General features: G+C 47.2%; 1 protein-coding gene across 6 annotated transcripts in view; it reads right to left on the bottom strand.

The window, feature by feature from the left end:
- FAM20A (FAM20A golgi associated secretory pathway pseudokinase) overlaps positions 1–19,855 on the bottom strand; it is a 42,369-nt gene that overhangs the window by 18,428 nt on the left and 4,086 nt on the right. For all 6 annotated transcript variants that reach the window (XM_048818077.2, XM_048818078.2, XM_048818074.2 and 3 more), the window contains exon 2: positions 535–719. In XM_048818077.2, the coding sequence (XP_048674034.1) occupies positions 535–719 (185 nt within the window). The remainder of the gene's footprint in view (positions 1–534; positions 720–19,855) is intronic.

The following is a 19,855-nucleotide window of genomic DNA, read 5'->3' as shown; positions in this document are numbered from 1 at the left end:
AGTCTAAGGCCGACCCTGTTTGGCGGACCCTCTGAAACCCGCTTGTGGCCCCCCACCAGAACCACTGGTGTAGACACTGGGTCTAGGGCTGGAGCCTGTGCTCTGAGGCCCTCTGCCCTCGTCAGGTTTCAGAGCCCAGGCTCCAGCCCGAGCCAGAACATTTATAATGCTCTCTTAGCCTCGCAGCATGAGCCACAGTCAGTCGCCCCAGACTCGCTGCCGTGGGTCTTTTGTTTGCAGTGTAGGGCACTTAGGAGCAGGTCAAAAAAATGGAAAACCTATTTTCCCTATTTAAAATCATGTTGATAATGTTATTGAAATTTGTCAGTTACGTTTTCAATAAGGTTTTGGAGAAAGTTTTATACCAAATAAAAATAAAACCCCAAGGCTTGAAGATTGTCCCTAAATGTGTGCATGTATTTATTTTTTACAAAAAAACCTTTTCATTTGAAAGATTCCAACCAGTTCTATTCTGGTGCCAAGCGAGCAGCCTTTCCCAGCTCTTGTTGAATGTGAGTATATGGAAACTCTTACCGGCACTGACAGTGTTAAAATCTTGCATGTCATGAAGGAGTTTGTTAGTGGCAGGGCTGGATCTGGGATACAGCCCATAGCGAGTGATGCCCAGGTGGAATTGGAGCCAGCTTGCTTCCCGCCCGAGCTGCAGCAGTGAGTCAGGAGATGTTAGGTTGAGCTCCTCTCTGTAAAGCTTGTGTCTCCTGAAAAACATTACGTTATGCGATGAAAAGGGCACATCACTGAATGTCAATCCTTAGTACTTCAAAACAAGCAGACTGTGGGTTTTCAAAGAGCTGGGAAAACGCTATTAACCGACAGCTCCAGATTATACAGAGCTTTCCAGTCACAGATAGCAAATTGCCTTACGAGAGTGGGTAAGGATTACGATCTTGATCTTACATGTGTGGAAACTGAGGCACAGAGAGAGTGAGAGCCTTGTCAAAGGTTACCCAGCAAGACTGTGGCAGAGTTGGAACCAGAACGCAGGTCTCCTAAGTCATGTCTTAACCACGTGACCATTATTCCCAGTGTGGTGTTCTCTCTGCCAAACCGGAGAAAGCAAAAATATTCTTTTCATTACCTTAATATGGTAATATGGGGTAGTAGCTAGGGACCCCCGTTGGAGTTCCATGCAAACTAACAGCCTCACAATCTAGGATTTAGACAATATGCAAGAGGAAAATAAACAGACAAATGGGGGAGGAAGATACCAGCAGAAGTTCTCATAGTTTTACAATAGCTTCCCACTTTAGCTGCTGGGGCAGCAGTCTGAAAGCTCCGGCTGGTGGGTTAGCAGAGGAGGAGCTTCTGCTAGTCTGTTGAATGAAACTCTTGTGGGGAGTTGGAAGGCAGGGTGGGAAGGTGAGTCCATAGAAGGGTCTTACTCCTACAGAGATGCCTGCAAAATGAAAAACACTGAACAAAGGAGAGAAAAGGCCACGGTGGGAAGAAGCTGCGTCTACTGAATGTTATTGGGCAAACTGGGGATAATGGGACTTCCCTAGCTCACGGGCGTTGTAAGGATAAATCCATGAAAGATTGCGAGTCCCTCAGGTACTGTAGTGATGGAGGCAGTCAAGTACCTAAGACAGTCATTTTGAAAAGGGCAAGTTTCAGAGAATAGTATCATAGGACTGGAAGGGACCTCAAGTCTTCCACTCATGGTAGGACTAAGTATAATTTAGACCAGGGGTTCTCAAACTGGAGGTTGGGACCCCTCAAGGGGGTTGCGAGGTCATTACATGGGGGGTTGTGAGCTGTCAACCTCCACCCCAAACCCCACTTACCTCCAGCATTTGTAATGGTGTTAAATATATTAAAAAGTGTGCTTAATTTATTAGGGGGGGTCACACTCAGAGGCTTGTGATGTGAAAGGGGTCACCAGTAAAAAAGTTTGAGACCCACTGATCTAGACCAATGGTTCTCAAACTTCATTGCACCGTGACCCCCTTCTGACAAAAAAAATTACTTCATGACCGCGCCGGAGGCAGGACCGAAGCCTCAGCCCGTCTGAGCACTGTCACCCTGGGTTCGGGCCAGGGGGGGGGGGGGGGACGGGGACGGACGGGACTCAAGCCTGACCACCCAGTGTGTGTGTGTGGGGGAAAACTGAAGCCTGGGGCTTCAGCCACAGGCAGGGGGCCTGTAACCTGAGCCTCACCGCTGCCCAGGGCTGAAGCAGCAGCTGAGCCCCACAGCCCAGGGCTGAAGCCCTTGGCTCAGCTTCAGCCCCAAGTGGTGGGGCTTGGGCTTTGGCCACAGGCCCCAGCAAGTCTAACACCAGCCCTGGTGACCCCTTTAAAACAGGGTTTCGACCCACTTTGGGGTCCCGACTCCCAGTTTGAGAACCGCTGATCTAGACCATCCCTGACAGCTGTTTGTCTAACCTGCTCTTAAAAACCTCCAGTGATGGAGAGTCCACAACCTCCCTAGGCAATTTATTCCAGAGCTTAACCACCCTGACAGGAAGTTTTTCCTCATGCCCTAAACCTCCCTTGCTGCAATTTAAGCCCATTGCTTCTTGTCCTGTCCTCAGAGGTTAAGGAGAACAATTTTTCTCCCTCCTCCTTGTAACAACCTTTTACGTACTTGAAAACTGTTATGTCCCCTCTCAGTCTTCTCTTCTCCAGACTAAACAAATCCAAATTTTTCAATCTTCCCTCATAGGTCATGTTTTCTAGACCTTTCATCATTTTTGTTGCTCTTCTCTGGACCTGCTCCAATTTATCCACATCTTTCCTGAAATTCGGCACCCAGAACTGGACAATGCTCCAGCTGAGGCCTAATCCGTGTGGAATAGAGCAGATGAATTACTTCTTGTGTCTTGCTTACAACACTCCTGCTAATATATCCCAGAATATGGTGTATTTTTCCACTGCCATTTGCAATGATGTATTTGCAATTCCACAACCCCTTTCTAGAGTGGTTTGGGCTGGGTTGGCTGTAGAGACCCTTGCCCGCTGGCAGCGTGTTTAAATCAGAGCCCTGTGAGACTGGGTGGTTTCAGTTCACAGGGGTTTGCGTGAACATTTATTTCGGTTACGATCTGCAGAGTTTTTGCACTTCCCTTTCCCACCACTCCGTGCCCTCTCTCCCGTCCCAAGTTTTACTTTGCGAGTTGGATTTAAAAACTCCCCAAAATTCAAAGCCCACCTCACTGGAAACAGCAGAGTCACAGATGGTGTTGGATGGGAATCCTGGAGAACGACAGGTTTTGCACACCTTCTGGGCCAAGCCCTAAATCTGCCCAAGCTTGCTCAAATAAAGGATTCCCCTCCTCCACTCGCCCTGATTCATCAGCATCAGCAAACCTGCTTTGAGTCACTGCTTTGTAATTTACGAGCCATCTTCCGCATGGTTTGGGGATTCATTGCAATCGTTTCTCAGGGCTCTAGTCATAACAAAGTACGTTAGGGCCAAGGCCAGTGGGAAACTTCTGTGGCTTAATTCATTAATACCTGAAAAGCAGCCTGTGCTCTGCAGATGGCTGGGGCTAATGAAATGCCGAGCTCCTAGTCTATTTTATACAGTTTCTTATACCAGGTTCATCTCCACAGCAGCCAAGTGCATTCCAGTAGTGGATTAAGCAACATGACTAACGTCTGCCACACGTGTTTTATTCTCAGCTCATGTCCCCAAGAGAGCATTGGGTGTGGAGCTGGTCGGCAAACACATTTTCTGTTTCGTGAAAAACTTTGGGATTTCAAAGAGTTTGTCTCTGGGACAAAAAACTTGCAACTATTTTTATGGACTGAAATTCCTAACAGCAACAGCAAATTGTCTGGGGGTCCATTGAAATGGCTCATGTTGATCATTTCAAAACATTTTTTTTTGATTGTGGAATGTTAAAAAAAATTAAATTGGTTTTAATATAAAATAAATTAAATGTCTAAACAAGAATCTTTTCAAAATGAAAAATCAAACCTCCTTGTTCTGAAAACGTCTGAATGGGACATTTGAACATTTTCTAAAAGCTTTTCCAGTTTTTTTCCAAATGAAGTTTTGTTGAAATTGATGTGACAGCATGACCAATTTTGGTTTAGTCTAAATGGTATTTTCTGATGAAAAACAGCTTCCTCGGAAGTTTTCTGATCAGCGCTATGCAGCAGAGTGTTTTAGTTTGGTAGAGACTTAGTTTCTTGTCTATATTCCCACTCCACTAGATCATTGAGATATCACCACCCCCATGTTGCTTCCCCTTTCACTGTCCTAGTCCTTGCCCTACATGACCCTCAGATGGAGTAAGTAGGGATGAAACGTCCCCTTGTCTACCTGATTCTGCTCCAACCATGGGCCAGAGTAGAACGGGGAGGAAGTAAAATTTAGTCTGCCCCAGTGAGTGCAGAAGTCTCATGGTGCACGCAGATGGCACGGAGAACTAATCCTGGGTGGAATATACAAGGGAAGCAAGGGCAAATTGGGAAAAGTCACCCAAGACTATGAACAGCAGCTTTCCAAACTTCCAGTTTAAGATCATTGGCTGGCTTTTGTGTCCACAAAACACAGCTCTTCCAGGGGATAAAAGGCACTCGCCCTTGCCAGAGCATATGGTCTTTTGCAGTACCCCATAAAGAAGAGAAAATGGCACTTAAATAGTGTTTCTTTGCCATCGTTGAGTCGGAGCCTCTCAGAACATCTCATAAAACGTCTGCTTTCCCCCACCCCCAGCGCACAAGGGAATTATAGATCTGGCTGCGGCATGCCTCAGATCTTGTGACACGCACTGTAACTAACAGCCAATTTAATGAGGCTTTCAGAAAACTGTCATTCTAAATGCAGACCTTGAAAACTTAACCTCTCTGGAGAGATGCATCGGCACAGTCAGAGGAGGGCTGGCCTTGCCTTAGACTGATGAGTTCTGTAAAGGCCCCCTTGTTAGCTCAGCTACACCACTTTGGAGCTTCCCTCTCCATCATCCCTTTCACATGCTCTCCGTCGACATGTTCATTTAGTGATCCAAAGAAGGCAGTGCTGGCATTTGTGGTGACCAGGAAGCGACCCCAGCACTGGCAAGAGGTAGCTGCTCCAGGTTGCATCCGGCGCTGTTAGATTCTCCTGGCCACATGCCATCAGCTCCATTCCACCACAGTGCTCAAACCCCCTTCCTGCTCGAACCCACAGTCCCTCCTTAGGCAAATCTCCCATGGGAGTCACCTGGAGTTTTGCTTGGGGGCATTAGGCACTTCCTTCCTGCTACACCCAGAGCGAGCTACAGGACTGACCATATATTAACTGTCACACAGGTTAGGGACTCCGAGGTCATAGCATTGCCGTGCATTTGCTGGGTTTAGTCTAGCTCCTGCTGGTAGGTGGCGCTCAGTGTCATTAAAAACCAAGGTTTCAGAGTAACAGCCGTGTTAGTCTGTATTCGCAAAAAGAAAAGGAGGACTTGTGGCACCTTAGAGACTAACCAATTTATTTGAGCATAAGCTTTCGTGAGCTACGGGTGAGCTGTAGCTCACGAAAGCTTATGCTCAAATAAATTGGTTAGTCTCTAAGGTGCCACAAGTCCTCCTTTTCTTTTTATTAAAAACAAAGCATCGCTGTGAGAGGTTTCATTTGGGAGAGGCCCATCAGTGGAACAGCAGGCCTGTTGGAGGTGGACTGCCAGAGCTGTGCAAGGGTTTTACAGAGCATCTGACCACTTGGGTACTACCCACCTCTATCTCCCACCTCATCACAATCAGGGCAGAAATAAAGCTGCTGGGTTTTCCCCTCCTTTTGTCTGTGGTGTTTACTGAGCAAAGCTCAGAAGCAGGAATGTTCAGCAAATCCACCCTGAGAGGGAGCACAAAGACCCACAGAGAGCCGTGCTGGTTTAATACTGTACCACATGGTTAATAGCTTCTTCCTGGTGGACAATCAGCAGGAAGGGGCTAGGGAGGAACTGAATTCCCCGGACGTGTTCTCAACTAATTGATCTGTCAGGGATAGGAGGGCTTGGTTTCTCCTTCTCTGCCATTGAAGAAAAGGGGTGCAAGTTTGTTCTCGAGAACCTACAGACCTCTCTAGGTCTGCCCAGCGTACAGGGGATCTGTTGGAGAATGAGGGTCTTCATGGGGAGGACCTGTCCCTCTTCACTGGCTTTGAGCCCCCATAATCTCCTACCAAGACCTGGGGAGCAGGATGCCACACTAGGAACCCCTCCTTCCCAAACACCAGCCCTTAAAGAGAATCCCAGACCAGAAAGAATTCTGCTTAGATGCAGCTGCATCCAATTGTAAGTGGATTCCTCTCGTGGGGTGGTTGCTATGAGTGATTGGGCACATGCAAAGTTAAAATGTTTCTGTTACATTTAAGGCTTGACCCCAGCCTGCCTCCTCCTGTCTCTGGCTTGCATCCTTCCCAAAGGGTGGGTTCTGGCCCCTGGTGAGGGCTCTCTGCAGGGACAGGGCAGGAGCCGGTGTGGGGAGCTGACCACTTTCCTTCCTCAGGGAAAGAGCCTCCTTCCTGAGCAGAGAAAGGGTGTAAAATGCATAGACAGCCCATTTACTCCTCCTGTATCCATCGCCCCCCCCCCCCCCCCCATGGCCCTTTGTCATTGATACAGGACAGTCACTTGCCCAGTAACTTCACTGCATTTGTCCATGCTCTGGAATGCTGCTTGCCTCGGTCCCAGCAGGAAAAACGAACATTCCACATGTTCACTGGAAATCCTGCCAGGCCATAAAAGAAGGAGCAGGAAAGCCAACTTCTGCTTGGTAAACAAGTGAGGAGAGAAGGGTGAAAATTAGGCCAGTGAAAAACCCTACATGGGTAGCAAACTCCCTCTTTCCATAGCCGGGCTCAGGAATATGAGGGGCCTTTAACTAGAGTCAGTGGGGAACTAGCCAAAGTGGGTGGAGGCAAAGGAAAATGTCCTGGAATGTGGTGCTTTGTTTCTGGGTTGTATTTTTCATCGACAGGGCTCAACTGCTTGGCAAATGAGGGTACGAATGTACATGGGACAATTAGTTTGGAAGCCTGCCTTCTATTTCTACCTTTCTGCTCTGCGATTCCAGCTCACCTATCAGTCGAAACTTAGGGTTTTATCGTGTCCACCAGCACCGTAGTCTCTGAATCCCCCAAGCTCCAATGGCAATTTGTTCAATTTGTGCCTCAATTTCCCCATCTGTAAAATGGGGGTAATCGTTCCTTCCCCGCAGGGGTGTTGTGAAACTGAATGCTGACAAGTTAGTAAAGTCTATTAAGGCCCTCAGCTGGAACTCCCCCTATCACAGCAACCTATTATTAATGGAGTCTATTTCTAAGTAAAGTGAAGAACAACAGGATAAAGTGTGTGTCATTCAGTCTGTTTTGGCACTGTGCAAGCCTGGGAAGAGGCCAAAAGATGGCAAATATGTGCTGGTGTGCTGGAAAAATTACGCAAGTGCTCTTCGTTGCATCGTAGACCTGAAGTCCTAGAAAATTTTTCAGCCTATTGGCAGATGTTTCTGCTGTATCTTGTCTGGAAACAGTTCCTGCAGGGGGGATTATGCCACACAAGAGCTCCCCAGGAGTAACTAAGTGCCAGTGAGATGGCTGCTCTTTCGCAAAGGCTGGTTAGTCAGACATAGTCTGAGATACAGGGCCAGATTGTGAGCAGCTGATGTCAATCAGGATAGCTCCCCTCACTGCAGGGCTGGTTAAATCCGCTGAGGCTCTGGCCTGGAATGAGACGGTCTCAAGGCCAGGCAAGAGTTTGGCCTTGGATTGCCTAGTGAGGAGGGTCCAAATGGAGGGCCCCAGAGGCTGCTCTTGGGGCCATTCGGTAACTGGACAGGCAGCTGAACTCAGATGTAACAGAGGCTCTTGGCGTGGCTGGTAACACAGAGGCACCCTAAGGAAATGTGTTCCAGTGGCACCAGAAATGGAGGCAACCCCCCCAAGCTTCATTGTTACTGCAGAGCGGGGCAAGCCCTTCTCTAAGGCGAGCAAATGCAGTCACACACGCCCTTTTTCCTCGGGGCTGGCATCTCCCGTGTGCCCTGGGACCTGAATGGTGCAGTGTCAGAAATCACCTGCACTGATCTGCTGCTTTAAAGCTGTGATTAACCCAGACAAAGGAGAAGCAGCAACATGTATTTGCAGTTACTAAAGCTAATTACATTACTGCAAACAGCTGGAAGGCTGCCTGAACTGGGCAATCTACCAGTGCAATGAATTCCCAGTTGGCTAGAGCCAGTGTAGCCAGCTCCACGCCACCCCTGCCTGCCGCACTTGGTATTGGGGAGGGGGTGCGTTAGGGCCTGGGTTTGTGGAATGGCCTCCGTGGGTATGTTTACACTGAACTGTAGGGCTGTCTGTGGGACCCAGGCTTGTGGACTGGCAGTTTCCAAGCCCAGCTTTGTGTGTCCACGCTGCATCGTAAACCTGGGTTACCTCAAGTCTCAGAGCTGTGCTAACATGTCCAAATGGAATTATGCAGCCCCTCGGACTCAGGTTTGTGGCTTGAGCTGTGTCCGCACTACAGAATGACAGAGCTTGAACACAAGTCTCAGCGGGACTCAGGCTCTCACCCAATCCCCTACTAGGATCCTAGGACTCACGTGCTGAGTGCTTGCTGATCAGGCACAATACAGGCAGATTTGTGTGTCGACAGAAGTGGGCTCAAACCTGAGTCACAGCCTGGCTTTAGTCAGTGGTTTAGACATATGGGACCAAACCCCAGCCTGGCTGGTCCAGGATTGGGAGAGTGCAAAGGTAGCGTGGGTGCTGGGTTGAATGTAGCTCAGTCAGGTCTCAGGCTCTGACCCTACTATACGATGCTAGGCCTTACCATTTCATGTGGCACGCAGGGGGATTTCGGATGAGTTACACAGAGCTCTGTATGAAACTCTTTGTTCAGGACCAGATCTGTACCTCAGGGCTTGGGTAATTGGTGTTTGTTTTCATGTTGTTTGCATGCTTTTTAAAAGGGTGAGGGAGGCATTTAGGAGACCAAAATAACACAAGACCTGGGCCTTTCATGACGGTGGCCTCCAGGACTTAGAGAGACCCTGAGAGGCGATGGTAGGCAGCCCAGGCTAGAGATATCGAGCTAGCTGGAGAGGTAGGGTCCTGTCTGAGTCCAGAAGCCTTAGCGAAGGAATCTTTTTATATTAATTACAATCGAGCCCTGTCTGTTTTTTTTTCATGGTGTTTAAGGTCCTGGCGAGTAGAAAAGTTCATATCAATGTAAAGTGTTAATGCAGTGCTGTAAATGGCCATGACGATACCAGCTTTCACATGATTTCTGCCCTATAAATGATGACTCTATGAAGCAATTTTTGACAGCACTACATTCGTGTAATGGTATAAAAGACAATTACCGGAACCTGGACACTCCTTGGTAAGTAGAGCGGAGCAAGACTCCTGGGCTCTATAGCAAAACTTCGGGGGATCGGGAGGTGGGTTGCGGGGAAGCGCTACTTTTCATTTGGATTTTGCAAATGTTTGCAACATTTTCAGCTTTGGGCCAATCTTTGCTAAACCGCAGTGAAATTAAGTGGCGAGTGGACTAACTGGAGGGACACTCACCACATATCCTTTGGAGGAGAGAGAGCACTGGCTGTTCATTCCATTCGCAGCAGCAGAGCCATGGACAGGGAAAGCAGCCTTCCCAGTCCAGTTTGCATTGAATGCCTGGGTAGATCAGTGAAAGAAAGCAGGAGCCTGCAGCTGATAACAAGTGGTTCATTAACAGAGAAGGGGACTGGCTGGGACTGAACACTCTAGAAGAGGAAAGCGCCAAGTTAATCCAGGCCCTTAACAAAACACACACTGTTGGGCAACACAAAAGCTGAAAAGAAAGTTGCCTCTGAGAAGGAGCTTTATTTTCTGGATTCCTGACGTAAGCAAAATTAAAAGCATCGAAGCACTGGAGGTTGAAGGCCGGAGTCGGCAGTGTTCAAACTGGTTGGAACAAAGGACATGCTGTGGGAGAGGAAACCCAGAAGGCTCTCGCTGTACGTGGGTCTGCACTCACAGATCTACAACTGGCAATCACTGTGCACCCCCCACCCCACTCCCCACTCCGCCGTGCCCTGCAGCAGGCAGGCGGTTGTGCACTCAGACTGGATGGCACCTGCAGACCTCAGCCAGGCTGATCCTGACCTGCAGCTCTGGCCAAAGGGAGTGGGGATTAAGGGGATTAAGGATGGGAAGGGACACCAGGAGCTGCTCCTTTCCCCTAAACTGTAACTAAATAATTCACTAGGGGGCCACTGCTGGATACAGATGGTGCAGCAGCATGCAAGGTGGTTGGTGTTTTCCACCGGGCCCTGAGGAATGCTGGAGTAGATGGACCAATGGTCTGGCCTGGCCTGGCAAATTCTCTGCACCACATGCTGCCTTCTTTTATGTGTGCGCATCTCCCAGTAACGTCATCACTGCACTGCTCCCCTCCAGCCTTCCCACCCGCCTCAGCGGTGTTATGCCTACATCCTGGAGCAGGATTCAGCTCCGAGTGTCTCAAAGGGACGTCTGTGCGGTTTTCTTGCATGCAATGATCAAAGCCCCACGTGCTCCGTAGCAAGTTGGACTGACATTCTGCCGCAACTGGTGGAGATTCACCCTGGGAATAAACGTGAACAGTCCCCGGGCCCCTCAATCCAGCACGTTAGAAGAGTCGAATAAAGAGGAAACTTTAAATCAGGGCATGCAGAGCTGCTTGGAACGGGGCTGGGACCTGCAATGCTGCTTTGGGAGGTGGTTGATGATAGTATGGGGCTCACTCCTTCCCTGCCTCCCTCCAACGGTCACAAGGTTGCAGACGACAGGAGTTTGGAGGTTTCTGGAGCACACAACCGTGGCACTGAACAGACAAGGGGACCCATGGTGAATGCTGGCATTGACCACCGGTTAGGCACCGCACAATGGAAGCCATTTGCAGAGCATAACAACAACTTTATTGAACCCACAAACTTACAGGCAGTGCCGCATATTCCTATGTGCTAGCAGATGAGATTTTTTTTCCATTAACCAACTTCAGTTATACAGACGTCTCTCTTTTCGAGAGCAGTCCCGCAACACCCTCTGCCGAGGCGGGCCCAGAAGTTCATCAGTGTTTGGGCTGAGCTGACTTCCTACCTGTGACATAAACTAAATGGATAAAATGCTTCACCTTGGTTGCATTGCGGAACCAATGGACAGAGCACACCTAGTATCAAAAGCTCCTTTCCAGAAACTGGCTGGGCTGAGCCCAAATGTACATCCCCTTTGCCGTTTAGTGCCCCAGGAGGGAGGTGGCTGTGAGTGAATTCAGCCTGAGCATGTTCTCAGAATGCTTCCCATCTTTATGAGAACCATATTTTATTTCAAAGTGACTAAGGAATAATCAATACCCACTCCCCCAAAAGAATAAGAGACAAAGCTAAGTCAAACAAGGGCAAGTGACTGCCTGGCCAGCACAGATTCGCTCCCGGCTGGGTAATAAATAAAGGTCATAACCAAAGGCAAACTACAAACATTTCTTCGCCGCAAACAAAATAAGCTGCAAAGCGAAGTGGGTAGACTTATTACCAAATAGTAGGAGCTGTGCCCCAGGTTAGAAGGCAGCAGAGTAATGGGAGTGTTGCTGTAAGCAGCCAGCATTTAGTGTTATGGGCTTTTGTTGGTGATGTAGGGTGTCATCAAATCACCTACGTGATCTGATTGTGTTTAATGTTCCCACAATGCACTTGCTCCAGGAACATCCATCTTAGTTTCAAAATTCTAATATATTCCTGACACGTTGCCCAGCTTTTAAAAATGTAATCTCTCTGCTTAGCACAATAGAGATTTGCATTGCTCCAGAATCTATGCAGATTATTTATAGTCCCTATATAGACCCTACATCTCAGACATGCACATATCTGCCATAGCAGCTAAATTGGTGTTCACTCTGAGCATCTAACTTCCAGCCTACTGTTATTGTTAAGGTGCTGATATAACAAGATAGTGTCTTGGTTGAGATTAGTCCCAAAGCAAATTCCAAATCAATATCCATTCACAGGAACGGCAGCATAACCTGATAATGCTTAAATGCTTTTTACTTAGTTACCCTCAACTTTATTTCTCCAGCTTTTGTTGTGAATAAGTACAGCAACCTCACTGCCTTGAGCTCCCGGTTTGCTCAGCCATGTAAACGTGCTATGGAAAGGTATTAACAAGCACGGCTCCTAGTTTGTTCTACACAATCGCAACACTGCAGGCTGTTTGCAAAGGGTAAGGGCCAGGCGCTTCAGTGGTAAAAACTAAATGGTGCTCAAGCATTTCCAAGGCTCCTCTTCACGCCTTGACTTCAGTGGGCACTGGAGATGCTCAACACCCCTGCAAATCAGGTCTTAGGTGTCTCAAACTGTGGGCATTGTAGTAAGAAGAGGCCCTGAAAACATAAACTCTTGTATCAGAGGCCCAGTCTGAGGCCTGAAGCCTGAACCAAAGTACTTCCAGGCATTGCTAAGCAAAGGCTGGGCTGTGAGCTAGAGGCAGGCCCCAATCACAGAAGTTGGCAAGAAGAAGAACTTGCGCCAAGATGGCATCAGAACACTCCACAGAGATAACAAGGAACAGGCAGGTGCATCTTAAAGACAGGGTCAAAAGGACAACATGATGGATAGATTCGTTTGAACCAACATGTAACAGGGGAGAAACAGCACCCTAATGAGTAAAGGGGCTGCACCTCAATACATCAGGAGGGATGAGTAATCTGTTCTTCACCTGTAGAAGACTAGGTCTGGAAGGGCACATTGTCGTCCAGCCTAAGGGGCAGTGGAGTGTCCCGCCACTGGCTGAGCTGTGTCCATTGCCGGGGGCACATATTCGTAGTATGCCCTGTAGAGTCTATAGGAAACTATTACTGTGCTTCGTTTGACAATAAACCTGGCTGGGTGCCTTTGTACATTATTGGAGTCTGTGGTCTTTGGGGGTTCTCTCGGGGTCTGCTGTGTCAGCGATCTGCGCAGAGCTGGGGCAGCACACAGAGGGAACATGCACGCAGCCGACTGTTATCATCATCGAACAAGAGGAGAGCACCACCCCGGTAGCTACTGACAACAGGCATCACATAATGGAGGTATCCAAATTACAGGCCACTTATGAAAATATAGGTTTAACTGACAAGCCAGAGGGCAGCAGTGGAGAATTCAGGACTCTCAAAAACTAGCTTTGCTAAGTAAATATTTATTGACATCGCTACAGTATAGTTCACTGACCTGCATGGCTCTGGACTAGTCTGTTAACTTGCACAGAAAATGCTTCAGGCTGCTTCTCTATGCTAATCAGTTTCTGCCACGTTCATCCTCGTGATATCTGAGCACCTTCCAATAAGGCACTGAGCGATGTGACTAGCATATGCCAGGTATTGTTTGCCACTTGAAAAAAATAAAGAAGGTCTCACCAGCACACTGACGAGTTTCCAGTCTGAAGAGTACTATGCTGTGCCGTGGTCTCTGAGAATCTTTTTCTACTTAAGATACGTATCTGGCCCTCATTACCATGGTCTCTGGAGTCTGGCAGTCTTTCCCAGTGTGATAGGAAAGTGGCAGGATCACCAGTTTATAAAGGGGAAACTGAAGCACAGAGTGCCTCGGGCTCAGATTTCTAAAGGTATTTAGGTGTTGCTGTGCTCAGCATTGCAAGGCCTAACTCATTTAGGAACCTAAATCTCCTTTTCAAAAGGGATTTAGGTTTTTCAGTGCCAAAATCCCATCAAATGTCAATAGGATTTAGGCTCCTAAGTGCTAAAGCTCTTTTGCAAATGAGCTTTAGCATCCTAAATCAGTTACGCCTTGAAACACCTAAATACCTTCAGAAATCTAGCCTAAGTGACTTGGCCACACAGAAAGTCTGTGGTGGCGCAGGACTTGACCCCAGGTGTCACAAGTCTTATGCTAATGCCCGAACCACTGGACAAGATTTCCTCTCATGTCTGTTTTCTGTTCTTTAAACTTGAGATCTAGCTCTGGTTTACACCAATAGTCGCGCCAATTGCCCTGAGCTTCTTTCTCATCCGCTCTGAGCTTAGTGTTCTGCCCGTGCTGTCTTCATCATATTTTCTCATCTATTCTACTGACACATGTGGTCAGACTCCAGCGTTGCTCACACCAGCGTAAATCCAAGTAACTCCACTGACTTCAACAAAGTTAAATTCTGGAATGAATGAGGTCAGAATCAAACCATGTCTCTCACATGTGTTTATCCGGAGGAAGTGAGTCTGATTTTCCGCTGCAATGCAATGCTGAAGCTCCGTTGTTACATCAGTGTAATGCTGAAGTAATGAAGTGGAGAATCAGGCCTAGTACAGGGATGAGGGCAGAACATAGGCCACAACGATGTACATACTGAGCTGTGCGTTTACAAGAAGTGATATACAATGACATGGAGTGGTAACCAGATGCAGCTCAAAGGAGAAAGACTGGAAACACTGGGAGTTCCTTTTATTTCAGTTCACCAGAGAACAATGTCAGCCTTGGTGTTATAGGCGACATGCTCTGTGACCTTCAGCACAGTGTCTGACTGTGCACAAGGAACAACATATTTCCCCCCAAAGCCTCTGCAGCAGAACTTGGTGGTTGAAAGTTAATAAACTGCTTTACAAGTAAACCAGAGCAGAAATATGCTGATCTCTGCTGAAGTGAATTTAAATCCAACAGCAAAGTGATCACTTGTACAAGAGCCTCAAGAGCCAGCTACACACTGCACATCCTGGCGTTTACATGGGCGCTCCGTGAAGTGTCTTTTATACCAGCAGCGTCCAAAGCTGCAGGAAAAGCAGATTCAGCCTCTTTTCACCCCAAAACGTTTCTCAACAAAAGAAAATGCATTGAGTATCCACCAAGAGGAAGAAAATAGGATCCTTTCCTCATCCCCTAATCAACACGTCACTTACACTAATGTTTTGCTGTGGTTTGTTACATGATCAAGGTTGTTCACATGTGGCTAGGTGTCCATCTCAGACAGAATTCGGGGGAAGCAATCTGTGCATGGCACATTTCTCTATGACCCCCTTCCCTCCCTTGTTTGCTACCCACTCCCTAAACATCGTGGATGAGATCTTCAGCTGGTGTAAAATGGTGTTATTCCATTGACTTCAATGGGACTACACCCGCTGATGGTCCCCTGTTTTCACAGCTTGCTTTTCCTCACTCTGGAAAGATCTCAGCCATTCAAAGAGATAATGGACTGGGGATCTATTCAGTCAACCAGATGATTTACAAAGAGTGTCCGTTACCGGCTCTTTGTAACTTCTACACAGAGAGTACCACAGGTGCCCTGCCTCCAAGACCAGACCTCAGGCATGGGAGGCTGTGGAGAGGCACGCAAGGGCTAGAGGCTTTCTGGAAGGCAAAAGTTTTTAAAGGAGCGATTTGAAGAGGGTGCTTGGGGGACAAGGACTGGGGAGTTGGTAGCGAGACTAGGGTACAGCATGAACGTGTGAGGACTGTCCTTTGGTTCTGTGTTTGTACAGTGCCTAGTGCAACGGGATCCCGGTCCATGCCTAGGGCTCCGAGGTGCTGTGGTAATACACATGATGAATAATAATAAGCCAAGCGTGAGATGGGGACGTGTCAGAGCAGTACGGAGATGTGGGCGGGGAAGACATCGGAAGGGAGAGGCGGAGTAGAAGGAAACAAGTGCAGAGATAGAGACATAGTTGAGATTATGCAGGGCCTGGAAGGATTAGGATAAGGCGCCCGAGTATGAAACAGCAAAAGGCCAGAGCCGGTGAAGGGAGCCAAGCACTAACTCTTGTTTTCTGCAGCTCTCCCCTGGAGCTCAGACACCAGCCTCTAGCATTGCCCAGGGCCCACACTCACAAGGCATAACTGCCTGAAGTGAACTTGTGCTGAGACAACAGTGATGTCAATGCACAGGGGAAGGCCGATATTACCCAAAGCACTGTGGGATTGAGAGGTGCCCCGCTACAACGTCATTGACCAAGGGGCTCAAAGTCAGCATTGACCTATACCTCCAGCAGAACTATGCCATTCAATGCCACATGTTGCCATCAGGGGGACTGCACAAGATGAAAGGCTGCGTTGCTTCTCACCCAACTGGTGACATCTCCTGGTATCTAATGCACGGCACACCATGCAGGAATTTAAAACACAGGATAAGGATAAGGCTTACTGTAAGCCTAGAACAAAAAGTGAAAGAAATGAAAGCTCCACTAGGTGATCTAATCCAGTGGTACTCAAAGTGGTGGTCCGCGGACCGCTGCCGGTCCGCTAGCCATCGGCTGCCGGTCTGTGCGCACATCGGGAAAAAAATTTGCCGGTCCCCCACATCAGAAAGCTTGAGAAGCACTGATCTAATCCATCCCTCTGCCAACACAAGACTCTCCCCTACAGGGTATTTTCTACTCCTTTGTCCTGTCTAATTTTATGTCTCAGACCTATGTAGGCGCTTATATGGCCCTCAGTACTGTTGTATATGAGTGTGATTCAGTGGGACTTCTACTGCCTGAGAGATTATTCCAGTGTCTAATGTATGCACTAACATCCAGAGACTTACAGATGTCTGCACGTAAAAGCAGAGCTGACTGGAAAACACACTCAAAAAAAACCTCCACGAATCTTTGTTTCCATTTTTCATCAACATTGAAGTGTTCTGATCAACTCTGACTGCAAGTTAGGGGGCAACACAACCCCAGTATGATTGATCTGATCTGCAAACAGGAAGGGCTTCTTTAAGAAGATGGCATCTTTTGAAACATCATTCAAACCACCTAGCTCAAAGCACATTGTCGTGGCGCTTATGAAAGAATCTGGGATTGGGCAGCAAGCTACCCTGAAAAGCAAGCAAGAGATAGTATTTGCACAAAGAGACTGGGCTTGAAATGTTCAAGAATGCTGAAGGCCCAGATTTTTAAAGGTACGTAGAAGTTTCTGCACTCAGCATTGTAATGCCTACCTGCTTTAGGTGCCTACATCTCACTTCCAAAAGTAATGGACGCACTTAGGAATCTAAATAACATCTACTGTCAATGGGATTTTGGCTCCTAAATGCCTAAATCCCTTTTGAAAATGAGATTTAGTCTCCTAAGTCAGTTTGGTGCTGCAACATTGAATCTAAATGCCTAAATTAAATTAGTTAATGCCTAAATACCTTTAAAAATTGGAGCCTGTGTTTTCAGTTATCTAGTTAGTCGCTTTAAAAAATTGATGCCCTGCATGACTTCTACAGATTCAGGTGTTTGCTTATTTTTGATTTGTTCCCCTCCTCCCTTGGTTTTACACCTAATGAACACTGAATGGTTTTATTTATATGGTATGTCCATCTTGTGCATGTATTTATATATGTTTTCTTTTGTTATGTGTTTACATTTTATATAAAAACAATAAAGTAAAAAATCTGAGCCTAAATGATTTAGGACCCTAAGTTCCTTTGTCAAAAGTGACTTAGTGGGATTGTCAAATGTGCCTAAATGAGTTAGGTGTCTAAGTGCCATTGGTTTTCAATAGGAGTTAGGTGTCTAACCGATTTAAGTACTTCTCTGTTCTCACTCTTAGGCATGTCCTCAAACGTATTTAAGTGCCTAACTCCCATTGAAATCAACAGGTGCTTAAATAACTTTGAGGATTCGGGCCTTAGGAGCCTAAATCTTATTGAAAATTAATGGGACTTCAGTACTGAAGTGCCTAAATCACTTTTGAAAATGGGACTAAGGCTCCAAAATTGTATAGGCACTTTTGAAAAATCTCACCCTATGTGTGCAAGCCAAGTGCATTTGTCAAAGGTAGCAAGCCCAGGCGAGTCCATAGTGTTGGAGGTGACAGGACTGGAGTGAATACCTGGGTCATCTGTTATTCTGAGCTTCTGTAACTGTGGTTCTGTGGACCCATGTGATCACTTATGCAGCAGGAGGCTGTGTTAGCAATGGCAATGTAGGCCTGAAAACTACCCGAGGCCCGGGGGCTGGCCTGACTAGATTAGGTGAGGGAGACTGCACAGGAGCTAAGAAACTCTCAGACTCTGCCACTCAAAGGCGGGGCTATAAACTGTCATTCTGGGAGTGATCTTGGACCCAATTCAGCATGACTCCCATTGATCTACAGATAACAAATGCTTTTGTGAATCTAATCTCTGGCCCAGGGCCAGTTAGTTACAACAAACTGGTTGTTGTAATGTGAAGGAGTGGGACTATGTCTGTACAACTGATGAATTCTGTGTGAGGTTATGAACCCCATAGGTCTGGGTCAGGCTGCACACTCCACTGTGAATGGGCAGCCTCTTGCCTTCTCTATGGTCTGTTTGCCTCCAGGATGGGTTGAAAATTCCAGACTGGTGGCAAAAGAACAACAATAGAGGGGATTTGGCTCTTAAGTACCCAATTGTTGGAAATCAGTTCACTCTTGACAAAGGACTGGTCCCTGTCCAGAAGAACTGGTTTAGCAGGGGCTAAGTCACCTTGGCAACAAAGTCACCTGGGAGGGGTTTGTGTTCAGATGGGGAACCTGGCAAGGGTGTCACCTGACATGGGAGGGTAGGGGGCTGAAGATTTTACAAGGGTAGAGGCTGATCTGCTAACTTCGGGGGGGTGGGGGGGCATATTCTCCAGTCCAGGAGGGAGAGGTTAACCTGATATGGGCAGGACCCTCCTGCCCTATTCCTGATCCCAGATGGTCCCAAGGACTCTGGCAAATCCAAGAGACCCAGACTCCAGCTTAAAGAGTGGTGAGGAAACTGAGGCAGGGCCATGCGTTTAGTGTTTATAGTTTTGTACGATCCATACTCTTCTGTGCTTTAAATATAAAAGAGCATAAAGGTGTTAGATTGGGCAAAGCGTGTGTGTGTGTGTGTGTGTGTGTTGACTGCTTCACAAGTACTGCTTGCCCCTGAGAGAGTTAAACAGTAAACCAGAAGCTTTGCACCTTTGGGGTGGAGGTCTGGAAGAGGGGGTGTGTTTAAGTATTGGGGAGTCTGAAGGGTCAGTGCTGCACCCAGAGGGGCTAGGTAGCTGGAGAGCGAGTTCCAACACCCTGAGAGTGCATGTAAGGACCCCGAGAATGAGGCAGTAGCTAGACTCCATTCAAGCTCCAGGAGCTTGAAACACCCCATGGAACCAGAGTGCAAAGGTTTGGATTTCCCTCACAGCAGACTTAGCGGGTGGAAGGAAGTGGTGCTTGCTAGGATCTATGTAGTAGTGTGTGGAGATTTTTAAAACACTTTGCAAGGGTTTATGCTTTTGCTCTTAAAGTGTAAAGTAGGAGCAGGTCTGGTAGTTTATCTTGGGTATAAATTAGATAGCAAGCATGAATTATGAGCAGCTCAGGAAAGAGCAGCTTCAGAGCCTGTGTATCTCCAGCCCAGGACCTGTTAATGAGGCTGAACTGGGTGTTGGTTTCGTGATAAGGATAACCATTCACTGAGCATTAGCTAAAGGCAATTGACCCCCTTTCTCGTGTGATCTTCTTTGATCTGAACATCTTAGGACTGGTAGCATGACATAGAATAAGCTGCATCTCTAGAGGGAACATCAAGAACGATTTTCACTCTCCAACTGAGTGGTTCCCATTTACGCCATATGACTGGTGTTCTCCAGAATACAAGGTCCGCCCTAGCCGCTGCCAGAAACTGGTCTCCTGCCCCACGAGAAATTTTGAGACTTTGAAATTTTTTCTCATCCTTAAGCAGGCCCCCATATTGAAAGCTCAACATTTTCCATGAACTTATAGTCTGAAAGAAAATCCCCTTGGGCCACTCAAAGCTTATGCTCAAATAAATTGGTTAGTCTCTAAGGTGCCACAAGTCCTCCTTTTCTTTTTTCAAAGCATTTTGTCTCAATTTTGACTTTTCAACATTTTTAACTTTTATATTTTAGTATAAATAAACTCAGATTTCAAACAGAAAAGTCATTTCCAACAAGAAAACAAAATGTTTCATTTTCCAAATG

This window comes from Caretta caretta, chromosome 14 (genome assembly GCF_965140235.1).
Source record: "Caretta caretta isolate rCarCar2 chromosome 14, rCarCar1.hap1, whole genome shotgun sequence".
Classification (NCBI taxonomy): domain Eukaryota; kingdom Metazoa; phylum Chordata; order Testudines; family Cheloniidae; genus Caretta; species Caretta caretta.
Note: the sequence above shows the minus strand (reverse complement) of the source record. Positions and strands in the feature narration are given on the sequence as shown.